This window comes from Microtus oregoni, unplaced genomic scaffold (assembly GCF_018167655.1).
Source record: "Microtus oregoni isolate MIOR12 unplaced genomic scaffold, Mior012 000000F_ref0000247, whole genome shotgun sequence".
Classification (NCBI taxonomy): Eukaryota; Metazoa; Chordata; class Mammalia; order Rodentia; family Cricetidae; genus Microtus; species Microtus oregoni.
Window position 1 is genome coordinate 19,190,339 of NW_024543059.1, and position 13,627 is coordinate 19,203,965.

The 13,627-nt window shown below is 41.2% G+C and overlaps 1 protein-coding gene across 6 annotated transcripts in view; it reads right to left on the reverse strand.

Moving 5' to 3' along the window:
* The window catches only part of Akap13 (A-kinase anchoring protein 13), a 262,036-nt gene that overhangs the window by 127,960 nt on the left and 120,449 nt on the right, over positions 1-13,627 (reverse strand). For all 6 annotated transcript variants that reach the window (XM_041654836.1, XM_041654846.1, XM_041654825.1 and 3 more), the window contains exons 7-8: positions 6,989-10,043; positions 3,624-3,751 (exon numbers count right to left, since the gene is read on the reverse strand). In XM_041654836.1, the coding sequence (XP_041510770.1) occupies positions 3,624-3,751; positions 6,989-10,043 (3,183 nt within the window). The remainder of the gene's footprint in view (positions 1-3,623; positions 3,752-6,988; positions 10,044-13,627) is intronic.

The following is a 13,627-nucleotide window of genomic DNA, read 5'->3' on the forward strand; positions in this document are numbered from 1 at the left end:
CTCCAAAGCCGGACTTCTAGCACATGCTAAGTAGTCTTAAGGAGTGAGAAACACAGACAGCTTGGTTGGCACATCAAGCGCCAGATCATTGGACTAAGAAAACAGGAATTCAACCACAGGTTTCTCTTTACAGAAACTCTGTATTTATATTTATTAGTAAACTGCCACAAATTCCCTATCACTCTTGTCTTGCAGGTCATCAGACAAATGTATTTGTTCTGTTTTCTGTTTGGAAGAGAATGAGTCAATGAAGCAATAATTCAATGAAGCAATGACTGGCCTATTCCCAAGGTCAAAACAAAGCCTGGGTATGTGTCAGAAAGTTTGGATTAAATAACATTAAACAAATGCCACTCCACCCCCAACTACAATCACAAACTCAGTCAACCCTTTCCTTAATACAGACACTAGAACTTTAAGGCTAAGATGATGAACAGAGATGAGAAAATTGAGTTATACAGAGCTAAACCAAAAATCTAGCTCAGACAGAATTGAGCTCTCTAACCCAATTTGCAGTGTAGTAATTAGAGGTTATACAAGAGAACATTTTTGTTGTTGTTGTTGTGGTAAAGAGCAAGTCTTTATATACATAGCCCAGGCTGGCCTTGATTCATGGTGATTATCCTGCCTCAGCCTCCCAAGTACTGGAATTACACATGTGGAGCATTAGACCCAACTTAATGTTTTTTAAAATTAAAATCAAGAAGAGAGAAGGGAATGGAAAAACAAAGAGCTTGCTTGCTCAACTTTCACTGGTACAGAGTATTCTTTTTGCCAGAAGTTTACACACTTCTTGCCAGTAGTCTACTATTGGTTGTGTATGCTCCCTGAAAAAAAAAAATCTAAGAGTAGATTTATTATTTTTAACGACTGAAAAAAATTAAAGCAAAAATAGTAAATGCTGTGAACATCATATGGAATTCAAAATTCAGTGTCTAAAACAAGGTTCACTGAAGTACAGAAACATTCCATCTATTATTGCTTTCCCAATGTGCTAGCAAAGGGGACAAGCTAGGGCAAAGACTGTATATATATGTCCCACAGAAACTAAAACTTTCCTACAGACTTCTGTTCTCTTCTGACACAGTGAAAATATAGTTAATGGATAAAAAGAGAAGAATTAAACTGGAAGAGAGGAAGACACAGGAAATGTTAAAAGTCTGTGTCCATGGGTTTTTCTTTCAGTTCACAGCACAACAGCAAGAGGAAAGGAGAGTGGTGCTCAGACTTTAAGTATTTTAATAATGATGCCGACACAAAAACTTCCTTTGCACCTGAAAAATACCCCAGAACTATTAGTATGTTTTCTGTACCAGGTAGACGAGGACACAAAGTATAAGGTAAGAGATTCTCTACATCCTAAGTTAGAAGAACTAGCTCCAGACTCCACCTGCTTATGATGCCAGTCACATGATTCTTCTAGGCTCTACTCCTTTTCAGGAAAATGAGGTATGCTGAGCAACCAGCAGTGTATTCTTTCTTTCAACCCCTAAAACTACAGGAAGAAACAAGAAGAAAAGAACTAGGAAAGAACAAAACTAGAGTGTCTGAATTTGAGGACTTGAGTTTGCTCCTTCCTTTTTTTTTGAGGGACTTTCTGGATCAAAGACACATGCACCCACAAATCTTATATTCCCAATTCTTCCCTGAGGCAAAAGCAGCATTTATCTGAAAAATGCTTGCTATACAAGTAAACACCCAGGCACTAGTCATGAATATTATCTGCAGCAAGTGGTGGGCAGGAACAGCCAGCACCATCTTACCACCGTACTCCAATAAAATGAGGCTTTGTTATCATCTCATAATGTCAAGCAGTTTGGGATGGTACAATTCTGTTTACCTACTGTGGTAATCTTAATGAAAAATGCCATTTTAGCCTTTGAAAGGCAAACACTGTCAGATCTAGCCAAGGAACACTGGCAGTGTATGTGAGCACATTAACTTGCTGGTCAGCTTTCTAAAAGTCTGTCTTTAGCCAGCACAAAATTCAAAGAAGAAAACACAAAGTCTTCTTAGCGAGTTTCCTTGATCTGAAAGCCATTAACTTTAAACCAGAAGGAAATGTTTTTAAAAACCTACTGAAGAAGCTGAAAAGACAGCTCAGTGGTTCGGAGCATATGCTGCTTTTCCAAAGGAACCAAGTTCCACTCACAGCATCCAGATCACTCTGGCTCCAAGGGATCCTACACACTCTTCTGGTCTCCAGGGGTTCCTGCATTCATGCTCACATACTCCTTTCCCAATAATTAAAATAATAAAAAAATTTAAAACTCTGAATATTAAATTTGGAATTACTACATGGCCCAACAATTCCACTACTATGTACACAAAAACTTGTCTACGTAATGTGTCTGTGTGTATCCACAAAAGTCCCATGATTTCTAACAGCTCCAAAAATAAAGCATTCCAAAATATACACCTTATTTACAATGGTATGTAGTAATATTTCATTTGTATTTTAGTAAAGCTTGCCTGAAGACCAGAGTAAAACAGCCCCACTGGTCAGCCTTACAGATTAGGAACTGGTGACACACACCTTTAATCCCAGCCCTAGAGAGGAATATAAAATGGGAGGAGACAGGTCTCAGCTCCGTCTCATTCTGAGGATTACTGGAGGCAGGGTCACCATCTCAGCCTGATGTAGAGGTAAGAGCCAGTGGCTGGCTGTTTTGCTTTTCTGACCTTCATGTTGAACCCCAATGTCTATCTCTGGGTTTTTAGTAATCATGCTACAATGGTATATGTTTACAATGAAATACTATCTGACAATAATCAATGATGCAACACAAATAAAACGTCAAAATACTAGGCTAAGCCACTGAAGCCAGACGCCATGAGCACATGCTCTATAGTTCCCTTTATATGAAGTTCAAGAAAAGTCAAATGTCTAAAAAGACAGGATCCTGACTGCCTGGTGAGTGGAAGTAAGAAAGGCAGGCAGACTGCAATGGGCATAGGGCTTTTGAGATGACGATGTCACACCAAGAACATAAACAATCAGGCTGGATAGAAGGCTCAGTGGACACTGCACACACATGGTGCACATACATACATGCAAGCAAAACAAACATACGTGAGTGAATCTCAAAAAATAAAACAGGCAGTAGTAGCAAGTATGCAGTTCTATAAATATAAAAAGCTACTAAGCATATTTTATTTGAATGGTGGTTTTGCTAATGTATGTATCTTCATAAAGCTGCTACAGAAATACTTAACGTTTTCTTCTTTGCTAATAATGATATCCCTCATAGTTTAGACACTTTATGGGTGACCTCCAAAATGAAGACATACAGAAGTAGTCACGTTTAGTAAGGTGCATGGATGCCCTCTGGTATAAATTCTTGTGTCAATGTAAATGTGTTGGCCAGTTTCAAAGTCTTGCGCCCACAGGAATAATGTTTAGTTGTAATGTCCAAAGGATTCATGTAGGAGAAGCGATTTCAAAATTTGATGACACCAACCACGAGTTGAACAAAAACAACCCTTCTTTTCAAAAGCAGAACAAGAAGGAAGGGGTAAAAACCACTGATGTCTCCCAACCTATCGCTAAAACCAAGGCTACGGATCAACAAGCAGACCAAGGTGCAATGCTCTGTCCATACAGGCCTGAAGATGCCACTTACCGCTTGGGTTCCAGGGCCTTGCTTCATCTTGGGTGTGGTAGTTCCATTTCCTACAACCTCCTGCGCAGGAGGAGCTCTGGTCTTATTCAGAAAATCCACTTCATCTTCAGCTTTAGTGTCTGGCATTTCTGAAGAGAATACGGGTTATTCAGAGAGAGTATATTTGATTTTTTTTTTTTAAAGAAAGTTCCTATGTGTTTTTGTATTTACACAACAAACTCTGGGTTCCATCTGTTTTGTTCGTTTTTCTATTAAATGGCAGGAGCTGGTGCCATTTATGACCCCACAGAGCTAGTACTTATCATATGGTTCCCAGGTTTAAATGAGTATAGAGCTAAAGGAATTTCAACTCATCCGCTACTAAGAGTTCATTTCATTAATGACTTTTCATGAAAATCTATGAGAACTCATGTGACAGTAAATTCATAAACTATAAGGGTGCAAACTAATATCTGAAATAAGTCAGTACCTTCTGGACACCATTATAGGAAAATATATCTGTACAGAGAAAATGAAAAGCCATTAAAATTGAGATAAAATCTTAGATCCTTATCTATACCATCAATTTAATCAATAAGACTGGACATTTAGGTAAATTGTTTTTAAAAATATCATTCCTTCCAAAAGCAAAATATAGAGAATCAGACACTCTTTTCCTTCTTGGTTTTTATGTTATTGTTTTAGTATGAAATAGTCTGTCCTATACTGACCATGCTCTCAGCAGATCCAACAGTAATAGTCTCTCTTACCAGACCACATGGTCAACAAAAGCAGGAAGTGATAATAATGATGTTCAAGGAAAATTTAGACTTCTGACACTTCTTTAAAGAGGAAACAATGATTGAATAGTCAAAATTTACCTTAATTTTCCAAGTATAAATGGAAATTCTGCCTCATTTCCATGTGTTGTTAATAACCTAGCAATGCTACCTCTCTGGCAATAAAAACAATCCCCATCTGAAAGACTGAGGCTTCTCTCAACAAAAAATAACTCACGTTAGGACTCATTTACACTAACAGCACTGTAACCCTCTACAAGATCTTTGATTGGGAAAGTCACATTCCTAACAAAAGAACATTCACAATTCTTTCTACTGTCTTTTCTTTTATAATTATACAATCTTACTAGCAATTTAAAATAGATAGCCAAGTTTGTCTGCCCAGAGAACAAAAATCTGTTAGCTTTCATACACTCAAGTTTTATTTATTTATTTTTTAAAAAGAAGTAATCCCTTTACAAAAATCACTCAAAGAAAATATTTCTAAGAGAGAGAGTAACTATGTGTATGTAGGGGTATATATATGGCTTTTATTGCACCCAGGAATGTGATTTTTAACATAACCTCAACTTTCCTATATGTAATCAACAAAAATATGGACCAGTACAACTGTAAACATTGATTACTGAGACTACAAGATTAGCTTGGTTTGGTGAAGCACCACCAACATTCGGGGAACAGTGACCAATCAATGCTTTCAGTGAGACAAAGGTCACAAGTCCTTCTTTTAATAGGCTACTCCCAAATAGCTAAATCTGACCTAAAAAACAATCCATGAATGGAAGGCAACCTTCACAAAAAAATACCCTTGGCTATGAGATCACACTCATATGTACATGCAACGTAACCAGGGACTTTCCTCAGCCATGGCTTTTTCGTGAAGAAAGCACCAATTTCTTCACCACTGGCTACTTTTTTGTAGCTGGAGGCTGAGTACCAACCCAGTCATAAGTCCTTTTGGCAACAAAACAAGTAATCCATCTACACTACATACACCAACCCTGAACTCATTCATTTTAAAGACACTATTTCTTAGTATCTTTATTACAGTTGTATATACTTAAAAACAAAAGTCTAAGATTCTGCTACTTTTTTTTTCTTATTTTACCTTTTCTGATCCAGTGATACAGACACAAACTTCACAGTTCACAGTTGCTAGGGTCAAATTGTGATCACAGAACAAGAAGGAGAACTAATCCCACCCTGGGTGGCCAACAACAGAGCACCCAAAGAAAGGAAAACAGCAAGGCATCAACTTACAGCCACTCCCATGCTTCTGAAATGTCAAACTGCCAAGGCCCCCAAAATAGACTTGCGTGGTGCCTTGTCTCAAGAATTAGAGACCTCATTTCAGTGCTGAGATAGACGTCAACCTAACACAGCACTAAATTCAAAAATCTAAAGTCACCAAAAGTCCCACCTCAGCTTCCTCACTTAACCACTGCTGGACATTGGTTGGGCTTTAAAACAGCCAGAAAGCCCTTTACCGGGGCACAGGCATTATGTTTAAACCCCATCTTCCTAGAGAACTTCTTTATTATTGTTTGTTCATTTCTCCCCCCCCCCCACAATAAGCATTACACTTAAAAGCATTGTCAACAGTTTTTTTTTTTTAAAAAAATCTATCAAAAACGCATTGAGGGGCATGGTACAGCTAGCTGGTAGCAGGTAGTGTAGAAATGTCTGCACCCAACTGACCTTCAGGAACTTCAGAAGACAAGATGGACAGCCATTCCGACGCCAGTTTCAGCCTCAGTCTCAAACACCGTAAGACGTTCTAGTGAGCAAATTCATTCCATTGAGCAATGGTGGTTTCTTTCTGCTCTCTCTGGACATGGCTACTCACTGATGAACAGGCTGCTTGTGTTGAGCAATCTGCTCAGTGCAGCTGCTTCACCAAGATAAGCAGACACAAGGTCTGCCTGGTGACAGCAGCACGGCAGACTGGGCTTGGGCGGAAATCCTGTATCCTAGCCCTTGTGCTGTGCAGGACTCTGAATTCCCAGACTCGGCCCAAAAGTGAAGCAGCAAACCTGGGGGGTCTGTTCCTCAGGCAGGAAAAGGAGGGAGTACACACCCCCGACTTAACCAATGACTTCATATCACCATTTTAGATATTCATTTTAAAAGAGTACTTCTCGAAACAGCTGCTCGCGAAACTGGCCTGACTTTAAATTCTCTTACAAGACATACAGACAATGACTTAGGAGAGTTTCCAACTTGTAAGCTGAGCACATTCATTTCAGTGCTGGGTTCTACGGCTCTAAAGAAAAGAACTAAACTGCTTGATTAACACCATCTCAGACCCAGGTGCTGTCTTCCAGATTTAGAAACTGTAACAGCTCCACTGCGACAGACAGTGTAGGCTAAAAAAAAAAAATCCCCAACCTTTGAGTCTGTAATACAGGAAGTAAAATCTGTCCAACCCAAGATGACACGTGTTTCCTGACAGTAGTGACTATTAACTTGGCAATTTACACTACTGAGCAAGCAAGACCTTAAAACAGTAACGACATTCACGTTCTTGCTACATAACAGAAACATGCTTCTCTGAAGCTACTGATTTTATAAACTGCTTAAGCTTACCTGGTGCTGGCTCAGGCTTGTCCACAGGTGAAACAATTTTCTCTGGTTCCTCTGTTTCAACAACACAGTTCCCGGTGATTTCTTCATGAGTATTATCCATGTACAGGGTCTCCCCAGGTGGGAAAGTACATGTACTCTCTGTACAAACATGCTGTAGCTGCTTAGTCTCTGGGATGGGCAGTGATGGACTACTGGTTTCTCCCTTAGCCAACAGTGCGCTGGAGGCCTTGACTTGCTTGATGACGGCCTCTACTATACGAGTGGCGGTCTCCTCTATGGGATCAGCTCCCTTAGGTACACTCGCAGCTTGGATTCCAAGTAGAGAGGTGGCATTACTTTCCTGGACTGAGGTCTGTGTGACGTGCTTCATGCCAGCTGGGAGGACACTGTCATTGAGAGCTGAGAGTCCTATCTCTGTGGGGAGGTCCAAGGCAAGAGGCTGCATTGTTTCTTCATCGTTTGGGGCCTCTTTGGAGTGACTCATGTCACAGCTGAGGTCTGTTCCTTCCAGTTTTTCTCTCTTGCAATCAAGTGGCACTATCTCTGGGGTTATGCCTTCCTGTGAGCCAGTGACACCTTCGCCCAGAAAAGCTTGTGGCAAACTTGGAGTCATTTTCTTCTCTTCGTTGAACAACTCTGAAACTGGACTGTCTTTGACACAGTGTGATGTATCCTTTCTTCTGGGCTCAGCAACAGCTGATAGAGCATTAGGCACTGGCCCATCCTCCATCACATTTCTGCTTACCACACAAGCATTCGTCTCCCCTTGGATCTGAGCACTCGCACTAGCATCCAGAGCAGAAGGCTGAAGGGCCTCAGATGCATCTGACAACAGAGATGAGCCGCTCTGCTCTGCACCCGAGACTTTCTGCTTTGAATCTGCAGCCAGACTTGCTTTTGGTGGCACCAGGTTCTTTGCAGCTCCACCTTCAGTCAGTGGGGAGACCTGTGTGGCCACTTCCTTGTTATGCTTACTTTCTGTTTTCAGCCCGGCAGAGGGTGTGCCTGCTGAGTGACTGGGCTGCAGTGCTTTCTCCCCTGCACAGATGGCTGACATAGGTTGTTCACAAACTCTTGGTATCTCCTGCCCAGGAGGTGTTGTTATCTGGTTTTCCCTTGACATTTCTGAACAATTCCCGTCTTCTTTAGCGGAAGAACACCTCCTTGCTTCGCCCTTGTCATCTTGCCCCTGAGCTGCTGAGTTTTCTGGAACCACCAGACTGCTACCTTCTTCAGACTGTAGAGACTCAGAGACCAAAGCAGCTCTCTCCACACTTTGTAGTGAATCACCGCTCAGAACTTCAGGTGTCGCTGTTGGCCCGGGGCCCTCCTGTTCTCCACCAAGGCCTACAGGGCTGGTGTTCCCCATGCTGGGCTGAAGCTCTACGGCAGAGGGTGTACACAGGCCAGTGGCCCCGTCGCCTAGCTTCCCGGGATCACTCGAATCTCCTTCATCTGGGCCATCTCCACAAGCTATAGCTCTATGAAGCTGAGGAGTTGCTGTTCCCTTTTCTTTCTGGGAGGGGACAAGAGAAAGTGCGTCATCTTTGGTTACTGATTCACTCTCTGGACTGCTTGCCAGAGAGAAACTGCTGCCTGGTGGCGATACCTGGTCTGGCACTGGTTCTTTTTCAGTTTGGGGGACAACTGAAGGCAAATGTGAAACATCCCCAAGCACATTTAAGGTTGTATCTTGTTTTAAATCTTTTCCCTGGCTCTTTGCATTTGAAACACAGAGAGGACAAGTCCCCACAGATGCCTGGGTATTTTTCACAGTGTCACAAGTGACTGTGTCAGCTTGTGAGTCTTCTGGGCAGAGGGTGGTGCAGGGTTTTGGCTGCGTTCCCGCGCTTTCTGGCAGGTTGACCTTACCACAACAGTGCTGTACAACCAGCTCACCACTAGGAGTCACTGTGTTTTGCTGACTCCAAGACTTGGCACAAGATGTGCCAGCCACGCCTGTAGAACAAAGCAGTTCCTGGCTGTTTGGGCTTGCAGCATGGCATGAGTTAGATTCTGATTCCTGGTTTGGTATCCCATCTGGTTTTGGCCCAGAACAGGTTAATGCCAATGGTGATGGTGTCTCGCACAGGTCTGCTAGGGGAGTATCAGGTGCTAGTCCACCTGACGTGTCTTCTGCAGCAGGTGGAGACACCAGAGAGCTCTGCTCACTTAGAGCATCGGTTCTCTCCTCACAACTTCTTCCCTGTGTTTCCTTTCCTGTTTTCTCAGCGGGGATTTCTCCAGGACTCAAGGCAGGTGACGACTCAGCAGGCGTGTTGGCACCCAGGACACTGGAGGCAATGACATGGTTTGTAATATTGGCTTTCTCCACAGGCTCATGTAAAGCTTCAACACCAGATGCCTCAGCTGTGCTGACATCAGAATTCTCCAATCTTTCCTTTGTGACTTCCCCTACTTGATGCTTATTCTTCTGGATGGTACCGTTTGGGTTCAGTAAGCTATGTTCCAGTTCTCCTGCATTCTCTGGGGCACTAGCAACTGTTGAACTGTCGAGTAGCTCCCTTCCAGAGGAATGCTGGCATGCCCCTGGCTCTGTGACCATGACTTCCTGCAGCACATGGCCACTGCTGCTCAGGGACTGCTGACCTGTGGCCACTACAGAATCTTTTGTTCCAGTTACTTCGGTTCTGTTTCCACAGGATGGAAGGCCTTCTGAGCCTTTTACTCCACAGTCGGGTGTGCTCTGAAGGCAGCTGTCTTGATGAGATGCAGACCTAGTGTCCACGGCAGATGCTGGCTCCTCCTCTTCCCCTTTCCTCTCCACATCTTTATTTTTCTTATGAGCACAGACTGCATTTTCTTCCTCAGCCACACTTGACAAATCACAGGAACTTGCAGCCTTCCCCTCAGGACTCCCTCGGCAACATGAAGTGCTGCTGGTTTCTTCAGAAGAGAGCGGCTGCTGGTCAGAAGGCTCTGGTGCACAGGAAAGGAACCGGCCGTCTGTCTCTGGGGCACTGGGCACACTAGAAGAATCCTGAGCTGTCACCATTAAGGGCATAAGATTGTCCATCTGCTTCAAGTTTGTTTTCTAGGAAAAAAATCAAAGATACTTTTAAAAAAATTGACCATGAAAAGAAAGGAGAATGTGTGCGTGGGGTGTGTGTGTGTGTGTGTATGTGTGTGTGTGTGTGACAAAACAAAGCTGATCGTGAGAAAAGAATGTCACTGATGCCTGCTAGCAAAGTCTTGTTGAACAGAACTGTCTTTCCAATCCTTCTCAGTTTAATGCTGCACTGCCCTCTGACCACATCTGTTTATTCATGGGGATGTCACATTTTATTTAGATTATACTCAGTGACTGACTTCCGTTTTTAAAAAACAGATTTGAAATTAGACCTCAAAAGCTTTGTTTTTAAAAAGCACAATTGACATCTTCAAATGAAAGCCAATGAGGATCCTTAGGTCTATACAGGAACAGAGTCTACTTCCACCTGCCTCAAATATTAATGTAAAATCAAAGCCTAACGAGTTTTAAAACTCTTTCAATCAAAATACTCAGTCTTAGAACTATATCCTCGAAATATGCTCAACCCAACATACCTAAACTAAGTAGGTACAGAATTAGGAGTACTATGTATCAGTTTGATAAAAAGTGGTTTTTGTTGTATCCATACTAAATGTTAAATAAAAGATAGTATATACTACCAACTATTGCCAAGGGTCCTACGTGTTGGAGGGTATTAAAACTCTTATCAAAAAATAGTTTTTGCCACCTTAAAATTTGTGAGTAATTTAGTTTTATTTGTTTTCTAAGATAAGGCCACACTATGTAAGAGAAACTTGCTATGTGGACAGGCTGGCTACATAATCACTTAATCCCCTGTCTCTGCCTCCTGACTACTGGGATTATAGGCTCACATTACCATGCATAGCTGAAGAGTCTTTTGATATTATTATATAAACAAATACAAAAAATACAAAAGAAATGGGTAAAATAATCACAATTCATCAATTTGACAGAAAGAACACAGCACTGTTATATAAACCATGAACTCTGTGTGTGTGTGTGTGTGTGTGTGTGAGAGAGAGAGAGAGAGAGAGAGAGAGAGAAAGAGAAAGAGAGAGAATGTTGAAAAGCTAAGTAAAAATTACAGTTAATCAAAAGTTATAAAGTAAGCAGAAAGGGGACTGGGGAGATGGCTCAGTGTTGAAGAGTGCATGCCATTCTTGCAGGGGGCCTGAGACTTCTATTCCCAGCACCTACCTACATCTAGCAGCCTGCAACCACTTCTAACTACAGTTCGAGGGAATTCAAAAGCCCCCTCTGGCCTCCATGTGCATCTGCACTTATTTATACCTACTCTCTGACATGCGACCCCCCCACTAATAATAATCTTAAAGATAAATATAAAAATATCATAGATATGCAAATAAGGCTTAGGAAAATAAAGACAAATAAATAGAGCTGAACCTTTAATGAGTTGATAATATCAAAATTCAGCAACTATTACAGTAATATTTATTTGATACATAATTATTTAAAAATCAGTTCTCCATTTATTATTTGTTATTGAAATAATTTTATAGACACTTCCTATCATGTCTCACTTATGTTTAATCTGTAAATATCCTAAGTCTAGATCATCAGACTGTTCCTTCTCATTAAAGCTACTATGAAGTTTGCAGGTAAGAGTAAAACGTGTGATCCTTGCTGGTGTCTTTTTATTAGAGTATACCCAAGCCAGACTTTCCACTAAACACGTGTATGCTGCATTCCTCAAGAGTATTCAATACTAGCCTGGGAAACTTCACTTAAAAGTTAGGGCAGCAAATCAATGCCCCTGATGAAAGGTGAACACTGCAGACTAAAGAAACAAGTGGGCAGTGCTGTCTAAAGAATGGTCAAAGTAACATTGAAATGTACAAGCTGAGTTTTCTTAATTAGAGGACCATCTGTTAAGTAAGAGTTCAAAAAAGGAAAAAGTAATTCTGGAATAGTCTATTCAAAGGAAAATGGTAGGCTGGAAATAAATATCATTCAGAAAGGCAGAAGAAGGCCAGCAAGATGGCTCAGTGATTGAGAACATTGGCGGCTCTTCCAAAGGACGTGGGTTCTATTCTCAGGACTCCAGTGCCAGGATATACAACGCCTTCTTCTGACCTCTGAGAGTACAGCATTCACATGGTGCAGACATACACACTTTATGCACATGAAGCACATATACACTGCATGCACACGGTACACAGACATACATACACACTGCATGCACATGGTACAGACATATACGCTTCATGTATATGGTGCACAGATATATAAAATGCAGGCACAGGATGCAAGTCAAACACACTACATGCACATGATACACACGCATACATACTGCATGTACAAGTTGCACAGACACACATAAAAATAAAAAATATTCCAAAAAGAGAAAAGCAGGATAAACCATTTCATATAATCCTAGTGTAGAATTTTTTTGGCTTGCTTGTTTCAGAAATAATGTTGTTGCCAAAGAAGCCTCTGGCATCAAGCTGGCCCTAGATGACCTTAAATAGAATTATTATCAGGCTGTTTCCAAATCAAATCAGCTTTGAAATAAACTGGGTGGAAAAATTATCTAAAGTTAGCTTCTCAAATGCAGAGAGATGCAGCCATATGACGTCTATATTACCCACAATAAATGCTACCAAGGAGTCTATAATGATTTTATGTCTGGCAACCATTTTATCTTCAGTGCTTGAGTGGATTATAAAATCCTTATTTTTCTGATGACCTTTGTAACTGTCAACTATTCATTTAAACATGGCAGCTCTATCATCATTCCCTGAACAGTGGTGAAAGGGTTTTCCTAAGGAGTCAATTCCCTCCTTGGTCTTTAGCAATAATCTAGACACTATGGCCTCCTATAATTCTAAAACATTAAAAAAAAATTCATGACAGAAAAAAATTTGTTCTGCTTGCTACACATGTGCACATCTGTAGTGACTATGAGTATCTTTTAGAAATTTGGGAAGAATTTCAAATGTAAAGATCCCAGCCCTGTGGGCCAGCAAGATGGCTTGGGGAGTAAAAGCACTCGCCATGCAAGCCTGAGAGCCTGAGCTTGATTCCCCTAAACCCAGAATCATAAAAGTTGTCTTCTGAGCTCCGAACACAAGCCCAGTAAAAACGGTGGACACACATACATGCACACGTGCACGCACATGCACACACACACATAGATTGAAAATATTCTTTCATATAATATATTCTAATCACGGTTTCCCTCCTCCAAGTCCCCAAATCCATACACTTTTATTCTCTCTTTCATTAGAAGACAAACAGGCACCTAAAACAAAATAGAATAAAAACAACAACAACAAAAAATGGAATAGGGCAAAACAAACAAACAAACAGGAAAAAAAGAGCCAAAGTAAAAAGCCCTGGAAACATACAGATGCAGGGACATAAACATTTGCACACAAACATTGTTTGTTTTGTGTTGGTTACCTACTGCTGGGCATGAGGCCTGTTCTTAAGTGTGGATATAAACCCAGGGAGACTCTATTTGAAAAAAACAAATTTTTCCTTTGTGAGCAGTTATTGACTGGAGATAGCTTTTGGGTCAGGGAGGAAGACTTGAGTCCATTTTCCCTTTTGGTGCTGGGATCCCGTCTGGTTTAGCTCTGTGC